The sequence below is a fragment of the Punctularia strigosozonata genome (genome assembly GCF_000264995.1).
Source record: "Punctularia strigosozonata HHB-11173 SS5 unplaced genomic scaffold PUNSTscaffold_6, whole genome shotgun sequence".
Lineage (NCBI taxonomy): Eukaryota > Fungi > Basidiomycota > Agaricomycetes > Corticiales > Punctulariaceae > Punctularia > Punctularia strigosozonata.
In genome coordinates this window covers 505,192-524,055 of record NW_006767438.1, presented here as the reverse complement: position 1 = coordinate 524,055, position 18,864 = coordinate 505,192, and the positions used below count along the sequence as shown (strand labels likewise).

General features: G+C 53.5%; 8 protein-coding genes across 8 annotated transcripts in view; 4 read left to right on the top strand and 4 right to left on the bottom strand.

Moving 5' to 3' along the window:
• PUNSTDRAFT_52343 (uncharacterized protein) overlaps window positions 1–1,218 on the bottom strand; it is a 2,263-nt gene extending 1,045 nt beyond the window's left edge. Inside the window, exons 1-3 of the mRNA XM_007383511.1 lie at window positions 958–1,218; window positions 840–901; window positions 64–780 (exon numbers count right to left, since the gene is read on the bottom strand). Coding sequence (XP_007383573.1) covers window positions 64–327 — 264 coding nt within the window. The 5' untranslated portion in view covers window positions 328–780; window positions 840–901; window positions 958–1,218. The remainder of the gene's footprint in view (window positions 1–63; window positions 781–839; window positions 902–957) is intronic.
• A 563-nt stretch (window positions 1,219–1,781) lies between these two features.
• PUNSTDRAFT_134050 (uncharacterized protein) lies at window positions 1,782–3,098 on the top strand (the record flags this gene model as incomplete). The annotated part of the gene is made up of 4 exons (XM_007383510.1): window positions 1,782–1,952; window positions 2,003–2,275; window positions 2,344–2,525; window positions 2,582–3,098. 4 exons carry the CDS (start codon window positions 1,782–1,784, stop codon window positions 3,096–3,098), a joined length of 1,143 nt encoding a protein of 380 aa, XP_007383572.1.
• A 799-nt stretch (window positions 3,099–3,897) lies between these two features.
• PUNSTDRAFT_143572 (alcohol oxidase) lies at window positions 3,898–6,639 on the bottom strand (the record flags this gene model as incomplete). The annotated part of the gene is made up of 17 exons (XM_007383509.1): window positions 3,898–3,978; window positions 4,029–4,060; window positions 4,114–4,204; window positions 4,266–4,285; window positions 4,346–4,569; window positions 4,625–4,713; window positions 4,768–4,828; window positions 4,887–5,030; window positions 5,083–5,131; window positions 5,190–5,279; window positions 5,336–5,565; window positions 5,622–5,741; window positions 5,797–5,807; window positions 5,873–6,006; window positions 6,067–6,115; window positions 6,168–6,523; window positions 6,594–6,639. 17 exons carry the CDS (start codon window positions 6,637–6,639, stop codon window positions 3,898–3,900), a joined length of 1,827 nt encoding a protein of 608 aa, XP_007383571.1.
• A 1,384-nt stretch (window positions 6,640–8,023) lies between these two features.
• PUNSTDRAFT_68337 (uncharacterized protein) lies at window positions 8,024–9,805 on the top strand (the record flags this gene model as incomplete). The annotated part of the gene is made up of 8 exons (XM_007383508.1): window positions 8,024–8,124; window positions 8,176–8,318; window positions 8,559–8,584; window positions 8,774–8,854; window positions 8,910–8,946; window positions 9,003–9,098; window positions 9,163–9,234; window positions 9,339–9,805. 8 exons carry the CDS (start codon window positions 8,024–8,026, stop codon window positions 9,803–9,805), a joined length of 1,023 nt encoding a protein of 340 aa, XP_007383570.1.
• A 148-nt stretch (window positions 9,806–9,953) lies between these two features.
• PUNSTDRAFT_52340 (uncharacterized protein) lies at window positions 9,954–12,093 on the bottom strand. The gene is made up of 4 exons (XM_007383507.1): window positions 11,428–12,093; window positions 11,085–11,372; window positions 10,658–11,019; window positions 9,954–10,593 (listed from the first exon to the last, which is right to left on the bottom strand). Exons 3-4 carry the CDS (start codon window positions 10,855–10,857, stop codon window positions 10,098–10,100), a joined length of 696 nt encoding a protein of 231 aa, XP_007383569.1. The 5' UTR covers window positions 10,858–11,019; window positions 11,085–11,372; window positions 11,428–12,093; the 3' UTR covers window positions 9,954–10,097.
• Window positions 12,094–12,186: 93 nt separating this feature from the next.
• PUNSTDRAFT_52337 (uncharacterized protein) lies at window positions 12,187–13,010 on the top strand. The gene is made up of 2 exons (XM_007383506.1): window positions 12,187–12,800; window positions 12,854–13,010. Exons 1-2 carry the CDS (start codon window positions 12,297–12,299, stop codon window positions 12,926–12,928), a joined length of 579 nt encoding a protein of 192 aa, XP_007383568.1. The 5' UTR covers window positions 12,187–12,296; the 3' UTR covers window positions 12,929–13,010.
• A 462-nt stretch (window positions 13,011–13,472) lies between these two features.
• Window positions 13,473–17,217, bottom strand: PUNSTDRAFT_143569 (uncharacterized protein; the record flags this gene model as incomplete). Its single annotated transcript, XM_007383505.1, has 5 exons — window positions 14,541–17,217; window positions 14,025–14,479; window positions 13,862–13,973; window positions 13,726–13,802; window positions 13,473–13,659 (listed from the first exon to the last, which is right to left on the bottom strand). The coding sequence occupies exons 1-5, from the start codon at window positions 16,992–16,994 to the stop codon at window positions 13,473–13,475; spliced, it is 3,285 nt and encodes a 1,094-aa protein (XP_007383567.1). The 5' UTR covers window positions 16,995–17,217.
• Window positions 17,218–17,763: 546 nt separating this feature from the next.
• Window positions 17,764–18,719, top strand: PUNSTDRAFT_102388 (60S ribosomal protein L44). Its single transcript, XM_007383504.1, has 7 exons — window positions 17,764–17,810; window positions 17,880–17,893; window positions 17,961–17,991; window positions 18,052–18,172; window positions 18,234–18,319; window positions 18,373–18,421; window positions 18,480–18,719. Exons 1-7 carry the CDS (start codon window positions 17,794–17,796, stop codon window positions 18,480–18,482), a joined length of 321 nt encoding a protein of 106 aa, XP_007383566.1. The 5' UTR covers window positions 17,764–17,793; the 3' UTR covers window positions 18,483–18,719.
• The last annotated feature ends 145 nt before the right edge of the window (window positions 18,720–18,864 follow it).

Here is an 18,864-nt window from a genome sequence, read left to right as displayed (position 1 = left end):
CTTCTCGAGCACTGCAAGCTCGTCAGACCGCCCGTCGCTCCGATAACGGCGAGCAAAACATACCTCAAGGCACCAGTACAGTGAGTTGTAGCCGCGCCCACCGCACCTCTCGAACTGGGTGCTATGATTTGCCCGCTCCACGCAGCCACAGTAGCAGCATACTCGAAGCAGGGCGTCCTCCTCGAGCAATACCTCCGCCTGCAGTGCCCGCCCTCCCGGCGCACGCGCGTCCAACCGCATACCGCCTGTCAAACGCAGCGGGGGGCGTTTGTAATTGATAGCGAGCAGCGCGTCAAGCGTACCGCCAGGTACTCGCGACGGCGTCATCTCGATGTCCGGAACAACCCACAACAGTGGCTTCCCATGGGGAGAGAGCTCGGCGGGTGAAGTGGAGTTAAGGGTAGTGACGTAGCAGACTTCAAAGGCGCTCGGGCCCCAGGTAGACACCAGCACGTACTGGAACGGGTCGATATGCGATTTGCGCGCGAGGGCGAAGGGAAAACCTGTGAGTACAGGATTGATGAGGTTCCCCTCCCCATGATAGTAGGCCTCAATCCGATCACCGATGCAACGGACCATGGGCGGCTCTATAGATGGGGAGCAGGACAGAGTGCGAGCCTGTGTCATCTTGAGTCTTCGCTTTGTACTCTTCGAGCAGGCTGTCGAAAGATGCCACCGGCTAGGCGAAGTAAAGCTGGGAAACTGCCGAGATCATAGCCTGAACTTGGATTCCGGGTGTCGGGCCTCTGGCTGTGGTACTCCATCCGCATGGCTATTGACCTACAGTTGTCTGGTCGTCAGGGTAAAGTAGAGTAGTAATCGTTCGCATGCTGGCGCACCGGTGCTAGATAAGTTTCCGGCTTGAAACCTGAAGCAGTCGCACGACCACTACGAGTACGTCCTAGATCATCAGACAGTCAGTCGCGTGAACGACACTCAGGACGAACATTTGCGTACCCCTTTGAAGCGCCGTAGCCACTACCATTGCACGGATTGATCTAAATCTGGCCCGTAGTACAGTACACATGCCCTCAAGCTGCGTAGCACTGGGATCAACGCGCCCTCCTTGAGCATACCTCCTAGCATGGATGCTGTGGCGACGCTCCGAAGAAGCTGCCTCGGGTATCGATGCACTGCATATTCCCTGCACAATTCTGATCATCAGACTACTAACGCAGACGACAGCTGGAAATTCGATGTAAATAAGCGCGGACCGCATTGACGGGGTGTCCGGCATTAGCCGGTCGTGACTGTGGACAAGCAGGCCAAATAATATTAGCTCATCGCACGCGCGCTCTAGCGCCAATTGCACCGCAAAGTCAAGCTCAAGTCTCAGGTCGTCTTGTTACTTCTCGACACGGTGCTTGTGTTCGACGTATAACTCCGCGACTATAGTACATCCAGGTCGTGTCTGACAGCACCTGCTTCGTCAGGTTCCATCTGCAGAGCCTTGCGTCGTGATCTGGATCATGCCTCTGAGTGCTCCGGCTCTTCCAGTGTCATGACCAGCCTTTGCCAGCACTTGCGCTGGCCAAGATGTGCTTGCCAACTCTGGAAACTCTCGTTCGGGTATCTTGGTCTTCACCAACACTTCCTGGAAGCCCCAAATGTTTTCTAGCTCACGACAACATATATAAATCCCTCGAGCATGAAGAGCAACCTCACGGATTGCTGGCCCGATCCAAGGAATTTCTCGCTCATTTCACCCTTCTTCTTCGGTTGTTTTCATAAGCGCCTCGTTCTGACCTTCTTCACGTATTTTCATTATGGCGCGCCTCACCATGTCGTACTTAATTCTCTTCCTTGCTTGTATACTTCTGGTGGATGCCGTACCACTTGTGCTCGACGGGCCCATCACGAATACCTCCCGGTTCAAGGCACCGCTGGTCAATGCGTCACCAGTCAAAGCACTTCCCGTGGTCGCGAAAACAAGCAGCAAAGCTGTCAACGTCGTGCGTGATGTATCATCTGGCCGTTCATACCGATACGAAGATGGCAATAGGTCGTACCATCAGTGAAGGCGACCCTCACATCTGTGGCAAGGATATCGACGACTACACCCACTCCTGTCGCGCTCAGCATCAAGTCTGCTCCCTCCATCTTCAGTGCGTCGATTACTAGTGCATTGGTTGTTGGCACATCCACGACGTCTGCCACTACAAGCTCAGGCGTAGTGTCGAGCTCCGTGGTATCTTCCGCGCCTTCGCTTGGCAGCTCGTCTGCCGTTCCGATCTCCAGTGGGCCAGAATTTATCGGGTGGCATGGAACTAACTCTGTACGTTGTAGAGCAGTCCGCTCCACTGCGCACCTCATGACAACTAAACATATGTTGTCATTCTACAGATTACCTCCAACTTTTGGGCCGGACGCCGGGGTACGATCAGCAAACCGCCGCCGCCCAATGCCGGGATCTTTGACTCGTTCACTTTCGACTTCTTTGGTCAAACCAGAAAGCAGGCCGACCTCACATCCGGCGCTGACGAAGAGCTTGGTACTGGCCTGTACGTCACTGACGACCTTGATATGTCAGTGGCTTCACTTATCAGGGCTTGATGTTGAATTTATTGACATAATGGTGTAGTGCGCGTGGTTTTGCAAATGGGAACACTAATATCAACAGGCTCAAAGACCCCAGTTTCGCCGGGACGCCCAAGGTCTGCCAGATCTTTGCTAAGGACTCTGCCAATTGGCGTACGGCGGTTACCAAGGCCTTCATTCCCCGGAATCTCATCCGCGACGACGGCACGGCCACGCAGAAGAAGGCATTTGAGGACGCGCGCCTCGATCATATTGTACGCGTGCTCAATGCTGCATACCGGGGCGTGCAAAATGCTCAGCGGGTGGTCAAGTTTGGCGTGCTGGACCCGAGTCGGCCTTCGAGCAAGGCCAACCAGCTGATGATCCCAAGCGCAATCACGGAGTTGTTTTCCGCGACGTGCTTTGATCCTGCGGACGTGCCAAGCAAACCCCCAGACTTCGATGAATACACGACATCGGCGCAGAGGACGAATTGGTGCATCGTGAGCGAGACGGGGGTGGATCCGTGCCGTGACTCGACAAAGAAGTGCAAGGGAGCGTCATGCCCCACAGGGGCATGAGCCCGGCGGAGGGATCACGCTCAGCGAGAGGATCAGGCTCAGCATCTCCATGAGTTGAAGGTTTACCATCGTTCTTGTTGAGTTGTTGTGGGATTTGGTGCTTTAATATATGTATACTGCACTGTAACCTGTATGTTATACCCGATTCGATTGCCCTCATCGCGAAGGGTGCGGCTCGTCTTTCATGCAGTGCATATTGAGGGCAAGCAGAACATGATATCAGGTTCGCTATCTGAACACGCCTTCTAATCCGACATCGAGCACGTCACGGAGTCGTCATCAGGTATGCTTCCAGCTGCACGAGCTCATCACCTGGCGGCGTCCAATGCATGATCGCACGCGCCAGTGGAAACATGCACTGGCCCCGCGCGCGAGACTTATCGCAGATAGCGCCAACTTGAAATGCTCCGGGTTGATAAACGGACTCAATGCAATAATGCCTGCTTCGGATGGTAACACGTTGCAGTGGGGTTGACGGCTTGCAGCCAAAAGGGATCGATACAAGAGTCCATGTAATCGTATAGCCACCGCGTGAAGTTGATCTTGAGGAGGAGAGGAGAGCTAGCCCCGAGCTTCACAAGGTTAGAAAATATGCGAAAGTAGTCCCTGCCAGGGAAAAACGACTATCGGAGTCGACATTGTTTGGTCAAAGTAACATGAGGGCATCACACAGATCGACAGTTCGAAATGAGCGATATGCATAGTCCTCATTCTTTAACTCTCTGCCCAAGGTTGAGGTGACGAAGCCATCGTCATGCGATGAGCTCCAGTATAGCAGCATACTTTTGACCAGCGAATTTTATATGCTCTTGATCCCAAGATAATCAGCGATGATCAGTGCCGCCTTCTCTCCAATGACAAGTGCGGTGGAGTACGTGTTCTAGCGGATATTCAGTCCTGAAATCGGCAAAAAGAATGTTCGTAACTCACAGCTCCGACATTACCGGGAGCAATCGACATATCTACAAGAGAATTGGCATCAGATTCCTCGGGCCACGTCCGCGCGCGCACGCACCGGCCACTTTGAGGCATGTCGTCCCATACACGTTGAGATCAGCATCGACGACCCCTCCGTCTTCTCTAGGTTTCATCGCGCATGTCCCAAGCTGTTGACACGTATCAATGATGATATCAGGTTCTGTGCTCCGCCCATAACGAATGTCTAACCGAGTGCCATGCTGTCCCCACTACGAAGGCGAAGGTTGTGAGTACATCAATGATGCTACTGTAGACGCGGAAATACGGACCTGTGGCCCTAGTGTATGTCTGGATGGCTTCCTCATCCCTTTCGTCGTATTGGATGTCCGGAGAATCGTTCGCAACGGGTGTTCCAGATTCGGAAACGGCAGCCTTGCTGCCTTCCGGGAACTGTGGATGGCCTGGGAGATACTCTCCACGATATGACGGCATTCGCCGCGCAAATTCGCGCGATTTCTTGTATAAGAAGCTTAGAAGCTCTAGGTCATCTGGTCTGATCGTAGTTTTTGAATAGACTGATTCTTAGTGCAGGATAATATAGCATTCACCTGCTACAGTATCCAGGATCGAATTCTGGCGAAGCATCAACGTTTTCCTTTGATGTAATATGGATATAACCCCTGGATGAGGGGTACTCCTATCCAGCAAAATTGCTATGGTGACATCCGTGGGTCACGAGGGTAGCACTTACCAGAAAGTATCCTACAGAGAAGTATTTCCGGTATGGTGACCTACTCGGATCCCCTACGAGTCTGCCGCATGGCCTGGTTAGAATCGTAACAAAGATTGCGGTCTCGTGCGAATACACACAATGCAACCGCACCGATCCAGTAGGCGGGCTTATCCTGATGGTCTTCCGTAGCGAAATATTCATGCCACCGAGTTGCAAACGCCGGGCCGATCTGTTGCAGCTCCGCATTGGTGGGGCGCAATTTGCCACCAGCGTCCAGAGCACTAGGACAGTTCCGTCATATTACTAACCTAGTTCGCGTAAAAGGGAACTTGCTTGTGCGCCATCAGACCTTTACCATCTTTCTCCCATATAGTGTTCCATCCTGTTTTGAATCATATATTGAGGTTCGCACGAGAATGACGTGAGCGGGAAGATCATACTCTGAACCTCTGTTTCGTCACTCCTAACAATGCCATCCAAGGTATCACAGGTATCCGGGGCCAGATAAGGGGCAAAGATGACCTGGTGGTCTATGTAGCATAAGAAGATAGTTTGTTCAACGTGCCGTCGATATTCAAACACAAACCTTGGTAATCAGTCCCTACTCCAGGCAAGTCCACGATCTGGTTGACGCCAACTTTATCAAGCACATCCTTGCGGCCAACACCAGAACGTTCGAGGACCTGTGGCGATCCCAAGGCGCCTGCGGCTATAACGACGAGTTTGCTGGCGCGTGCGATCCTGATAGATTTGCAATCTTCGTTTGGACGCACCCGCGGGGAGTATGTGTATTCAACTCCTGACGCACGTTTATCGCTGCCCGGGTATGAGTTCTACGTCTTGACGACATCTCACACCATGGATAAACATACTCGAAGAGGACGCGGCGAACGAGGCACCCAGTTTCGATGACCAGGTTATTGTTGTGCGACTGGTTGTACAAGAAGTGGTGAGGGACATCGGAGCGGGTTCCTTTGTCGCCGCTTATCCACCTTGTCGAAGACGGTTAGCATGCAGTTTTTAAGCACTGTGGTGGAGATGATTTACTTTTGCCATCGCTACAGGACCATTATAGATTCATACATGAGCATACTTCGAGAAAATCACTACTTTACTGACTCACCCCGTAACCGTTGCCTGCGGAAAGCGAGTTGATGTCTTCGAGAATGGGACGATCAGGGTCATACGCAGAAGCGACGCCAAGGAACTCTTGTCCGATGGTGATGAATGCTCCACCGTACGATACTTTTAAGGGTCCTGACAGTACATAATGCGAGACGTCAAATATTCGTATATTCAAGAAGACAGATGACGTACCATCGTAGCCATGAGTAGGCATGCCTTCAGCGACTTGGTAAGTCTCCGTCTATGATGGGGATACTCAGCAACAACATTGAAAAGCTCCTCGTAAGGCGTACTTTACGCAGTAGCGGGTTCAAGTCGTTTGATCCCCACCCGTGATTCCCATATATGTTCTTCCAATCGTCGTAATCTGAAGCACTCGCACGAGTGTACATCGCAAAGTTCACGCTCGATCCCCCACCGAGGCAGGCGCCACATGGGACCACAACTTGGCGACCGCCCAGGTGTTCACTGGGTTTTCCCACATAGAATCTGACGGTAGTGCTGGTCGGCGCGAGGTGGGCAAGATAACGCGCCGGTTGAGTGTGAATCAGCTGGTCCCTGGTGTGCGGGCCGGCTTCGAGAACGAGGATTCGTAGGTTGGAATCTGCCGCCGCCAGCCTGCCTGCAATAACGCCAGCGGCAGTTCCACCTGCGCAAGGCAAGGAAGAAGAGGAGCGTTAGTACTCTTCCCCAAGGGGAATGGATGTATTGACGATCACCTCCGACGATGATTACTTCGTAATTGGAGTAAGTGTCGTTGGCCATCTTGGGATATACAATCCAAAGCAGAGAGCAGCTGTATGCGGCAGAATTGTGTGTACTTTTGGGGCGGGCTCTGATGTGCTTATATGCCCCAGTCAGTTTCGGAGACCCGGTCGTGACAGCATCTTATCGAGTCGAGTGCTTCACAGTGCAGTCCTCGAACCTTGAATGGCGTCTCGGTGTAATTGAGTCCCTGGATAGACCAAGGGAGAGGCCTCGCGCATGGTTGCAGAACTGGAAATGACAGACATCGAGAAGTCGTTGGCCGAAAGGCACGAGCCGCCGCTGGGACCTCGCGCCATCCGCTTCGACAGCGCTTTCACTGCCTTTCACTCACGCAACAGCGCTGGGCCATCTGCCGTTGCTTGTGCCGTTCCCCATGTTGCTAATTGGGGAAGTCGCCGTCCTTCTTGCTTGCTGTCCAAAGAATCCGTTGTCACCCGCTCGACGGCTGCTCGGAATCATGCAAGTATCTTCCACATTGTTCCCACCGCGCCGAGCGCCACGCAGTCGTTGTGGCAAACAGCGCAGAAAGTTTGTATGTAACCGCGTCAGGCCTCATGATCCTGGATCCGACGTATAATGAACATACAATGCGACTACGTACGACTCTCTCATCGAGAGCGCGGCGTTACTTGCACAGGCTTCCCCTATTGGCTGTTCAGGCTGGGGCATCTCTTTGAACTCCGTGTGCTTCTTGTGCTACCGCTCTTCAATCAAGGTCTTCAAACGTTCATATGCGTCTACAAGTTTACTAGGCCCATGGACTCTGGATTATCAACAGCTCTGCGCATACGAAGGTACCAATCACTACGATAGCATGGCACCCAAACAGCGCTCCACACGTACATCGTACTGAGTCAGTCGATAGGTTCGTGACGGCAGAGGGCGAAGCAGGGATTGTTCAAGATTCCTCACCTGCATATCCGAATTTGGCCAGGCCCAGCCCCACTGCCATAATCTTTTGGGGCTCAAGCTCTGGTAGTGGTTGCTGTCATCGGTCCCCTCGAGCACACACACTGGACGCCGGTAATCTTACTCCTCTGTCTCTGGACCATCATTCTGATACATCAATGCCGACAGCAATCCGAAGCGTATTGTTGTGAAGCGACACCATACTGGCTGGCTTCTTTGGACGTACGTGTACGGAGCAGTGTTCTTTCGTCATCTTGGATCACACGTTCTCCAACCGTATAATTGCATCGCTGTTCTCTTTGGCAAAAGGTCACCTTTATCGCCCTTGTAGAGCCCAGTACCCCCGTTGTTGTGGCAATTCCCCTGTCACCCTCACATCGACAACCCTGACTCGCTCTCGGTATGCCCTCTCCGGCGACCATCGCGTAAATGCCACTTTGCAGGCAATCGAACGTATCCATCTGATATCTATATGTATAGTCATGGCCCTGCGCTTGCGGGCACGTTCTGTAACGTCACCTTGTTCGGAATCCTATTGAGCCAAGCATTTTTTTACTTCACGACATTTACAAGGTATATCATGTCTGTAATTCTCACAATTACAACCGGTTGAACATGAAACAGGGACAAGCTTGGAATCAAGCTATTCGTCGCAATCTTACTTCTTGCAGATACGGTCAACTGTGTATTTGACATATGGTGGATTTACGACATATTGGTCAATCGTTTCGGTACACGCGACCCTTCCCCTATTCTATATACTCTCTGTGCTCACGCGCTTTGCAGGTGATTTTGCAGCTTTAGAGAACGGAAATTGGGGTGCGTTGCACCCCTCGATACCGTCTCATATTGACTGATGTCATTGTCAAGTTTTCTCGACTGGTGCGTGCCTTACTTTCAACGTCAATGCAGTGGCATTCAATACGCATGTTTTCGGTAGATCCAGCAATGGTCGTAAGTTTGAGCATGATGGCATATCTCGCACGGGAAATGACGGGTCATCGCAGGGCATCGTTGGTACTATGTCGCAACTGTTCTTCGCGTGGAGGATTAGGTGCGCAGTTCGTAATATGAAGCTTCCTATCCTTGCTTCAACTGTACGCGCTTTGGATAGGATTATAGCAAAGCCGGGTTACGCGTGGATTTCCATATGCATCGGAGCTGCAGCCTGCATTTCAGCTCGTATGTCCTGATCCATTTGCGCTGATATACACATACCGAGAACCATCATGCAGTAGGTGGGATTGGTACCGCGATAGCCATTCGATTTATTCCCGAGTTCACACAATATCAACGATTCAGGGTGAGTGGAAGGTGCTCCTATGATTGTGATTACTTGCTCATTTTCTCATGGGAAGGCTGTAGTCATTGTCTGGCTCATCTCTGCAGCAGCATGTGGTTATCAATTCACCCTGGAAGTTCCATGCCTGCGTTTCTGACTAGATGTGTAGGCGATACGGCTATAACTATATCTCTGACCTGGAACCTGCGGCGGCACAAGACAGGTTTCGCAGCTACCGATAGGCTGGTCGATAAGATTATAAGGAGTGGGTTTTGCTTGCTGTGCAAACACCCATGGCAGCTGCACGAGTTCTGATGTCTGCCATTCAGCGACCGTGCAGAATGGTCTCATAACATCCATTTGGGCAATCATGGACTTGGTGGTGTACCTGTCCACGGTGAGTTTGCCTTCAACATCATCCAGATTCCAACTTAGTTGGCGCACATTCTCAGTCAACCGGCCTGTGAGTGACATGCTTGTACCAATCTAGCGATGGTCTCACTAGCCATTCGCAGACATCTCGCCTTCAACTTTCCTCTCGGTAAACTTTACTCCTGCACGTTGATGTCAACATTGAACTCGCGAGCTGGAGGAGGATATGAACGTTCCCGCATAATAGCCAGCACAACAGATTCGCTGGCAAAGGTGAACTGCCGATCCTTCTGGCTTGTTTTGCCCAGCCTTGATTGTTGTTCCAACGTGCAGGCAAACGTACTGACGTATGAACAGCCCCGCATTACCAATCCAGAGGTAAGTGCCTCATTTATCAGCTCTGATCCCCGTATGCTGCTGATGCATGCTGCTTCCAGGTGTTCGTTGATGTGGAGAGTCATAAGCTTGCCGTCATTGGTGCAAGCCAGTATTGAACAGAACGGTGTTGCATCCTCATCTAGGCCATCCTCGTTGTGCCTGTTCTCACCAGACATCGAAATCAATGGATTGCCACTCGTCGTGACCTGCCTGATACGATAAGACGTACAAGCCTCAGATGTGCTATTCCTCCCACAAGGACAGGGACGTACTTGAAAAGCGCGTTGTTTTGTAGGCTGAGGTCGTCGAGCATGCGCAGGAGCAGTCTTGTCTATGGGAAATCGATATATCAAACGATCCCAAACCTGGAAGCTCGAGCGCACCAGTTGAATGTATAGCTGGTGGAATGTAAGGTAATGATTATAATGTGTACATATAGATTCCCTGTATATTGACCCGGACTTCGGAATGACGACAGCTCGAATGAATAACCCCTTCATCGCCACATAGCTGCTCACCCGCACTGCGCTGGCTGCGCGCATGGGTCCGTTCCCGTCTCGCTCACGATGCACCACTCCGTCCTCTGCGCTACACTACTATAATCCAGATCTCCCTGGCCGCTCGCGGCGGCAGCCGCAGGATCGAAGCACGTCGCAGAAAACAAGGTCGTGATCGCGCTCGGGAGGACGAGCTGGTTGACGGTGCCGGCGACGCCCGTCGCCCCGGGGAACAGCACGCCAAACTTGACCACGTTCGCGGCGTTCTGCACGCTGCGCCCGGCGAGCGCGAGCGCGCCCTTGATCTGCGCGAGCCGCTTGTTCTCGAGCGCGGCCTTCTTCGTCGCGTCCGCCGAGTCGCCGATGAGGTTCGTCGGAATGAAGGCTTTGGTGATCGCCGTGCGCCAGTTCGCGGAGTCTTTGGCGAAGATGGCGCAGACCTTGGCCGTGCCGGCAAACGTCGCGTCTTTGGCCTTGTTCACCTGGACGTTCACGTTTGCGAAGCTTTCGGCGCTGCGTGATTGTCAGGGTCAGCATCTCCCTGCGAGCGACGGAGGCGTTTGTGGTCACTACTCACAAAGCGCGCTGGTCGGCGACGTAGAGACCCACGCCGAGTGCCTGGTCGGCACCGGAGGTGAGGTCAGCCTGCTTGTTCGTTTGGCCGAAGAAGTCGAAGGTGAACGAGTCGAAGATGCCCGCCTTGGGCGCCGGCGGCTTGCTGATCGTGCCTCCCTGAGACACCCAGAAGTCGGCGGTGATCTGCATAGCGACAAGCATGGATCAGACCCTACGGCGTACACGGACATGCGATGTGCGTAGGATATGTACAGAGTTGGTTCCGTGCCAGCCGATGAACTCTGGGGTACCGACGCGGCGGAAGAGATCGTCGCGAGCCGTCTTCTTGGCCGTTTTCGTAGAGTTGGTGGCCTTGATGGGACACTAAGACACAAGATACTCCGTTCTCAGTAAAACCGTCAACGAGCCGGAACAAGCCGTAAACGTACTGCTGCCGCAGTTCCGTTGGACGGGGTCGCGGAGGCCGAGGTGAGGGCGGAAGACGCGGTGGACGAGCTCGCGAGCGAAGATGCAGACACTGCCGAAGAGCTCGAGACGGCGCTGGATCTTGTGATAGCAGATGTGGCGGACGTGCGACCGACCGATGTGGTAACGATCGACGTGCTAGAAGTGGCAGACTTGTTGCTGAAAACTGCGCTGGTAGTTTTAGCGGCAGCTGCCGTTGTCGAGATCCTAGTCACAGCTGCCGAAGTCGTCTTTACGAGTGTAGGGAGAGCCTATTCCGTCTTCAAATCAGGGATGTGAGCGAAGGCCGGAAGACAGGATACGCACTGTAGTAGCAGCTTTTGCAGTGGTCTTCGCCACGATGGGGGTAGCCTTGACTGGCGGCGCCTTGATCGGTGGCGCCTTCACCGGAGAGCTCTTCGTGGTCGGTCTTTTGAGCCCAAGGGGTACCGCGTCCACGAGGAGAACGCATGCAAGGAGGAAGATCAAGAAGGAGTTGTTAAGGCGAGCCATGATGAGCGAAAGCGAAGGAAATTAAGTCGAGATTATGGCAAGACCCCCCCAAAAAAAAGAACAGAAGGAAGGAAGGAAGTCGTGAACGCCCTTGGGATCGATCCAGCAATCCGTGATGTTTGCGTCCATCCTTGAGAGGTTTATATGCGATCTCAAGCGCCGCTCCGGAGCCCAGATGTGGATGCCCATAATCTTCGGCAGTTGTTGGCGCACACCAAGATGACCGACCAGAGTGTTTCAGGAAAATGACAGGAAGGCGTCTGGCGCATCATTCACCGTGGCATCTTTCCGTTTCGTCCAGTTCATCCGCTGGCGATCCGATGATATCCGCTTGAGTTTGCCCTGATATGGCTATGGCACGAGGATTCGGTAGCAACGAGTTTCTGTTTACTGCTTTGTGGCCATGCCTTCATCAACGTCTAGGCACCCTTAGAGATCTTGGACGAGCTGGTAAGGCTTGGAAGCTGGTGGACATGGCGGCAGAACCAAAGTCGCTCGCGCGAGGCTGTGTCCGTCGTCGAACGCTGCAGCGCCACTCGGAGATCGCCGCCACAGAGTCCTCCCGCGACCTTGAGCAGCCTTGAGCTCCTCCGTCAGAACAGAAATAACAGGGAAAGGCTCGGGCTGATGTAGAACATCACATCTAGCAGTCCTCTGTGCCCATCAATCCACAAAGCTCACTCATGGAGGGCTACATCCGCGACCGCATCGCGACTTACTCCGTCGGGACCTTCACGATCGTCATCCCGTTCGCCGTCGCGCGCAAAGCGGACACCGACCTGGCCCAGTACGCGCTGGTGACCGCCACGGGTCCCGACGTTCCCGCCGTTCGCTACCTCACCACGCTCAACTCCACGTCACCCGCCGAGCTTTCCCCCGACGGAAAGCCGGTGCTGTGGGTTGTGCCTGACGTGGAACCAACGCAATCGCAGGCGCCCGGAAGCACGCTTGACGCGCTGCTCGCTCAACCTTGGGAGAACCCGCCGCTCCAACTGATGGGTGGCACACGCTCGGACGCTGGGACATCATATGGGCGGGCGCTGCAGGCGGAGCTCCTGCTAGAAGAGGATGCGCTGCTCAGGGTGTGCTGCTACTGCGGCAGCATGGAAAACGCAAACTGGCCTCTATCGGACCGATATGAGAGGTGTGATGGGAGCGGTTATACCTCCTTGTACTGGTGCAGCAAGGTGTGCTTCTGCGTTCTCGTCTGAGCGCCCTCGTTTGTCTGACGGTCTCGCAGTGCGCCGGCAAGACTTTTTTTGGTCGTGCACTCACTTCTCTCGGTCGCAGGGTGTTATCGCTGACCCGCACATGATTCCTTTGGGCCAGAAGCTCGCCCATGGTCTCTGTATGTTGTACATCCATATCATACTTATGACAACGATGATCGTTCGTAATCCTTGCACCGGCGCACGCCTCCCTCCGCAAACGCTGGGCAAGCTCGACCCACCGTATGTATCTGATCGTGCCGGATGACGACGCGGTCGCAAGTACTCGGCAGTGCACCCGGCGTATGGGTCCCATCGATTATCAGAATCCCTTCCCCCCGCTACATTTTACGGGCGGCACATGCTCGGGAGGGTGGGCGCTGCAGGCAGAGATTTTGCTTGGGGTGATCGCGCTGCTCCGGGCGTGCTGCTGCAGTAGCAGCGTGGAGAACGGGAATGAGATCATCTCGGACCACTTTGGGAGGTGCGGTGGAAGTTCCTTCTACAATGCGTGTTTCATAGCGCCGTTTTGAGAGTATCAGAGTATCTGATGGGCCCACAGTGTTGAGAGCGTCCGTAGTATCAGCCGATAGCCACACATGAATCTGACTTTATTATCATTACAATATATTTGACATCTAGCTCCGTGCTCTAGATTCCCATGTGAATGTAGGTCGCCCATCGTGAGGGATGTAAGCCTGCTTGTCTCATTCGACGAGTCACAGCGTCGAGAGCCCTTGGGATTTTTTCTGGGTCCAGCTCGTCCGATTGGCGCTCTCCAAAAAGGTCGCGGTACACGGCTGTGGCGACCTCTGGCCCGTCAAAGTCGTTCATGGACCTAGATGGGAAGCGGATGTATGAGTATCTCCATATTTGGCGAGCTCCTGAGGGACATTATACGCACCACATCGTCCCAATGACGCTCTTGAAGCCAACAAACATCATCGTCGCTGCGAGGTGCAGGGTCTCGTCTGGCAAATTCTGCGAAATCGTTCGATCAGCCTTGGGTCCAGCGCGTCAATGAAATGATATCGTCATACCTGATCGCCCATCGCAGATTCGCAAGCGCTCAGAAATGCGAAGAAAGCATGGGGCAGCTTGAGGTCCATAAGGTGAGATGCCGTCAGAACCCCGTCAATCATTACAAATCCGCTACAACACCCTATCAGCGATGACATCAAGCCAAGGACGCGTCGCACTGACCTCCTGAACGGGTCCTCGTGGTTCTGGAAACCATGGCAAGCCAGATGCACGATGGATGCACCCGGCAGCTCCTCCAGAACGTGCTTCGTCGTGGCATCTTGACTAAGAATACTCACTTGTTGCCAGGACCTGCCAGAATCACTCAACCTCGAGGATGAGATTATGTCTTTGACCGCCTGGACTTCGTCCACCGTCTTCGGCAGTGGTTGGCAATAAGGGGCCTCGGGCTGGCCAACAAGCAGCAGTCGCGGAGATAGCTGATCGGATAAGCGATGGAATTCTTCTCGTGCATTCATGAGCGTCTCCAGCGTTGGCGTGTAGGATGAGATGACGTAGTCCGATGCGCATTGGCTCATGGAGCTAGCATCGTACACCCCAGCGGCATGGATAGGAAGGAAGGTGAAATGACCAGTGGGACACCACCAAAGCCGAGGTCTCTCATCGAGAGCGCAGGCCTGGATGGCAAAGGACCAAAATTAGCGAGAAAAAAAGGTAGCGTGATCGATGTGCTCTGACCTCGTATCTCAGACGGTTAATCACAGGATGTACCACTTTTTGCCATAGCTCTGTGAGGATGTCAACGTATGCGTCCTCCGAGTCGACCTTTTTCTTGGCAACCTGCTTTTTGAGGAGGGAAAGACGATCGGTGTCCAGAGAAGAAGACGCATTGCGCCGTTTTGCGACGGAATTCTCGCCCGACAAGGTACCGGCCAGTTCGGCCAGGCGCTCAGTCGTGATTGGCAGAGGGAGAGGTTGTAATTCGTTCCGGGGACTGATGATGATGGCATGCGATAGGTCTTTGCCGGGCAGCAGGATTACAATTGGTCCCTTGGCAGCTGCAGCTCGTAACGCGCTGTACTTCTTCGGTAGAAGGTACCTCTCAAAGCCCGGAGTTCTCCTTATCTGCACCAGTGCCGAGTCAAACTCATCAATCAAGCGACGACGATGGGCCATCTCCCAGTCGCCCGTCATACCTCCCGCCAACTTGACACCAATCGGCCGTTCCAACTTGGCGGTGATAGCATTGAGCTGTGAAGAGAGGGTAGGTGGAAGATCGCGGAAGTGATATCGATGTTGAAGCGCCCGACTCCACAAGACGGATCGGCCTTGTTCTAGAAACTCGATCGCCCTTTCTGCGTTCGAGTACCGGAGCGCGTGGTTGGCTGCTCCGAGTGCTAACCCCGGAGTCTCCCTCATGAATTGCAGCCGTGTTGCTGCATCGTACCCGCTGTATGCTAATCGAGGTAGGAGACCGATGGTGTGGTGATGGGCCTCGGAGATGTCACTGATCCGCTCGTGACGCGTCGCCGCATCTATCCATCGCTTTCCGGATTGTAACGAGTCCCGCGGATTACCGTACGGATTGGTGACGGCATCTCGGAAGAACGACATGCAGAGGTTGAGGTCGCCTGGCCGGTTTGCCAGTTCATGTAAGGCCAAAAGGTCGTCCGCGAGCAGAGCTTGCATATGTGGATAATCTGGTCGGACAGGAGGGATGTCGGAGAGGGATCTGCGGCGACACGAGACTGCCTCCTCCAAATCAATAACACTTTTCGTCCGCTGTGCCTGTGCACGGAGGGCAGTGGCGAGAGTATCAATTGTTTCGATCCTGCCGATCTGATCATCGGCAATGAGCGACAACGACTTCCTCAAGACTGATATCGCCTCGTGCAGCTCGTCAATGTTCTGTGAAATATCGACCGCGTGATATAAGCGGGCTTCACCGAGAGTGCGTAGACACTTGGCAGAGTCGACGTCTTGAGCTAGGGTTATGGATTCCTCGGACAGATGCATAGCTTCTCCCAGGTCGTCCTCAGAGTGTGACCGGGCATATCTTTGCAGTAGGCTCGATGCGAGAAAACAGAGAGTTGATGGTCTTTCGAAGTCCCCCGGAGGTGACGTATCCAGAGCCATGCGACCCAGCACGATTGATTCGTCGAGGTCGTGTGGAAGGCCCAATCTTCCGTAGCGACGGCGCAGGCAGAACTGGAGCTTGCGGACTGCGACAGTCCTATTGACCGACCCAGCTTCGAAAGTGGCCAGTCCCATGCGTGCCAGTTTCATCGCCTCGTCGAGATGATCCAAGTTGCCCGTTTCTTCGAAGCTGGTTAATAACGCCCACCCTAGGATATGGGTCGCGTGTCGGTGAAGCGCCGGGGATGTGATGGCGCTAACGTTGCTTGCATTCCGTAGTACGATCAAAGCCGTTTTGAGATCCTCTACGGAATCGTGATTATTTTGAGACTGAAATGACTTCCACAGCGTCTTTCCCAGTGAGAGGAGTGCCAATCCAAAAAGCGGGTCGTCTTGTGTAATCAAATCCATTGCTTCCTTGATCAACTCCAAGCCTTCTGCAAATCGGTTGTCTCCTGCGATTTCGAAGATTAAGGGGATAGTATCGCATGCGAAGATTAACGATTTTGCGCGAGACTCTTTCAACTTGGTCATACGGGCCGCTTGCTTGAAGAGAGCAAGAGCCTCGTGTAACCCGGAGGACGGATGAGGGCTGGAGAAAGCTAATTTGAGTGTGGCGTTTCCCAAGCAATGTACGTTATGAGATTCGTCGAGGTCATGAACTCGCCGGAGGGCTGATGATTCCACATGCGCGGCTAGTGCATCGTCTATATGAGAGCTTTGCCGATCGTGCCGCCAGAGGTGCCCGACAGCCTCTCCGAGACGATCGAGGAGGGCGACACGTGAAGTTATCGAGAGTTGGTCGTGACGGAGCCCCCACCGGCAGATATCGGCAGCCTGTTCAAGATCCAGGACCTCACCGAAATACGTGTATCGCCGCGCGAGCTGGAAAGCCAGCTCAAGCGCATAATCTGGGAGTCGTGAATCATCGTCGCGCGTCCCCTGCAGTGCGCAACAGCACGCGACGATAGCGTTCTCCATATCGCGAAGTTGCTCTTTGTGCGCTCTCTCGATTGACTCGAGGTCCGGGGCTACCACCCAGTCGTGGAGTTTCATCCTGCCTATGGCTGTTGGATCACGGGGTACGGGTCCCCAAGGAATGGGGATCAAATGCTGACCTCTCTACGAGGGCGTCTGCGGAAGGCGGATACCAACAGGAAGGGAAGGAGACAACTTCGACCGAACATGGGCAGGCGCTTTATGTTGCCAAGTAGATGGCGAAACGGAATTGCCGAGGTCATCCGATCGACGTACGTGGATGCATTCGTGCTAATACGCTAAAGGTAACGCAAGAGTCATCATCCACAAAGAAGTGTGTACGGTTCCCGCTCACCTCCGATGAGCGCTGATCGGCGCCGAGGTTCAGCGGTAGCTTAGTTATCTTTGTTATCAGGTTATATCATGGGCCAATTATCAACCGTTGGAGCGAAGGAAGCAATGCTATGTATGACTGTTTCCATCCGCAATCTCCCCATTAGAACTCGAAGGTTGATAAGCATCCTTTGAATTCAAGTAGTTCGCCAGAAGTATCGGGACGTTCCACATGATCCCTTGCACGATTGGACCATTAAATTTGCACAGTTGAGGGAACACTATCGACCGCAGCGATCCATGCACATGGTAGAGCGCGCTCCCCTTCGCTCAAGTTCGCGTGTATCCAGGGTTGGTCGCGGACGTAAGGAAGGCGTATCGACTCTTTGGCTTCGATCGTGAAAAAACACTGAATTGTAAGGCAGTTCGCATTGATCAGCGGCGCGAAGACAGCCTTCTCCAGCTGTACAGCACCTGCTTGCTTTTCTCACGCATCCTCTCCTCCTTCCCAAAGCTCGGTCTTTCGCCCGTCGACGCCGGCACCATGGTCAATATCCCCAAGTCAGTATCGTTGAATGTGACTATGTCTATATGCTCAGTAGAATCTAATCATCTCCTTTCGGATCGTAGGACACGCCGCACCTGTGAGCTATTCTATGACCAATTATGCGTGACGTAGGGACTGAGCCTACGGTCAAAACGGATGAATAGACTGCAAGGGCAAGACCTGCAAGAAGCACACGTATGCGATCCCGTTGATTGACTGGTTTGAAGGTGTTCTGACGATGGGTCGTGGATGTAGCCCCCACAAGGTCACTCAGTACAAGAAGGGCAAGGATTCGTTGGCTGCGCAGGGCAAGCGGCGATACGACCGTAAGCAATCCGGCTACGGTGGTCAGACCAAGCCCGTCTTCCACAAGAAGGTACGCGATAAGCGCCGTCGCTTTAGATCAGATGGATATCGGATTCCAACCTCGTCTCTAGGCGAAGACGACTAAGAAGGTCGTGCTGCGATTGGAGTGCACGGTGTGCAAGTACAAGATGCAGCTGTCGCTGAAACGCTGCAAGCAGTACGTCTTCCTGCCCTGCTTGCTTTCGTTCCCCGCCTCACTGGATGCAATAGCTTCGAGCTTGGTGGCGAGAAAAAGACCAAGGGTGCCGCCCTCACTTTCGTACGTCAGGATCCTCGGACTTAGCTTGTCCTAGCTACTAATGCGTTCCTTTCTATAGTAAACGCTCTTACTTGCATATCCCGTATCCGTGTCGCTACCACTTTCGCTTCCGCATGCCGTGTTCCATATGCATATGCCACAATGACATGCTCTCTCCTGGCATTCGAGATCAACGAACTATTCTGAGTGGTGCCGAAGCTAGTGGTGTGCAGTGGTGTGCAGCGATGGATGTGACTTTGAGTACTGTAACGATCTGATGTGATAGTGTGAATAACACGCGTAATGCGGCTTCTAGATTATTGCCCTGTGTTGGCCGAATGTTGTTGCGTCTTGCCTCCTCCCGTCGCCATCTCCATTGTGTTGCGTCCACGTCTCTTCAACTAAGCACCATGGGAAACTTCGATTATTGCACTAAGACCCGACCATTTCCTCTCTCGGTCTGG

What these genes read in the sequence shown, in the direction of transcription:
- PUNSTDRAFT_52340 (XM_007383507.1), bottom strand. Translation starts at nt 10,857, where the DNA reads ATGCTTGTCGCTATGCAGATCACCGCCGACTTCTGGGTGTCTCAGGGA. An exon ending in GTCGCCGACCAGCGCGCTTT is followed by an intron (nt 10,594 to 10,657) that starts GTGAGTAGTGAC and finishes ACAATCACGCAG; the next exon opens with CGCCGAAAGCTTCGCAAACG.
- PUNSTDRAFT_52337 (XM_007383506.1), top strand. Translation starts at nt 12,297, where the DNA reads ATGGAGGGCTACATCCGCGACCGCATCGCGACTTACTCCGTCGGGACC. An exon ending in CCTTGTACTGGTGCAGCAAG is followed by an intron (nt 12,801 to 12,853) that starts GTGTGCTTCTGC and finishes ACGGTCTCGCAG; the next exon opens with TGCGCCGGCAAGACTTTTTT.
- PUNSTDRAFT_102388 (XM_007383504.1), top strand. An exon ending in AGCCCGTCTTCCACAAGAAG is followed by an intron (nt 18,173 to 18,233) that starts GTACGCGATAAG and finishes CCTCGTCTCTAG; the next exon opens with GCGAAGACGACTAAGAAGGT. An exon ending in TCGCTGAAACGCTGCAAGCA is followed by an intron (nt 18,320 to 18,372) that starts GTACGTCTTCCT and finishes TGGATGCAATAG; the next exon opens with CTTCGAGCTTGGTGGCGAGA.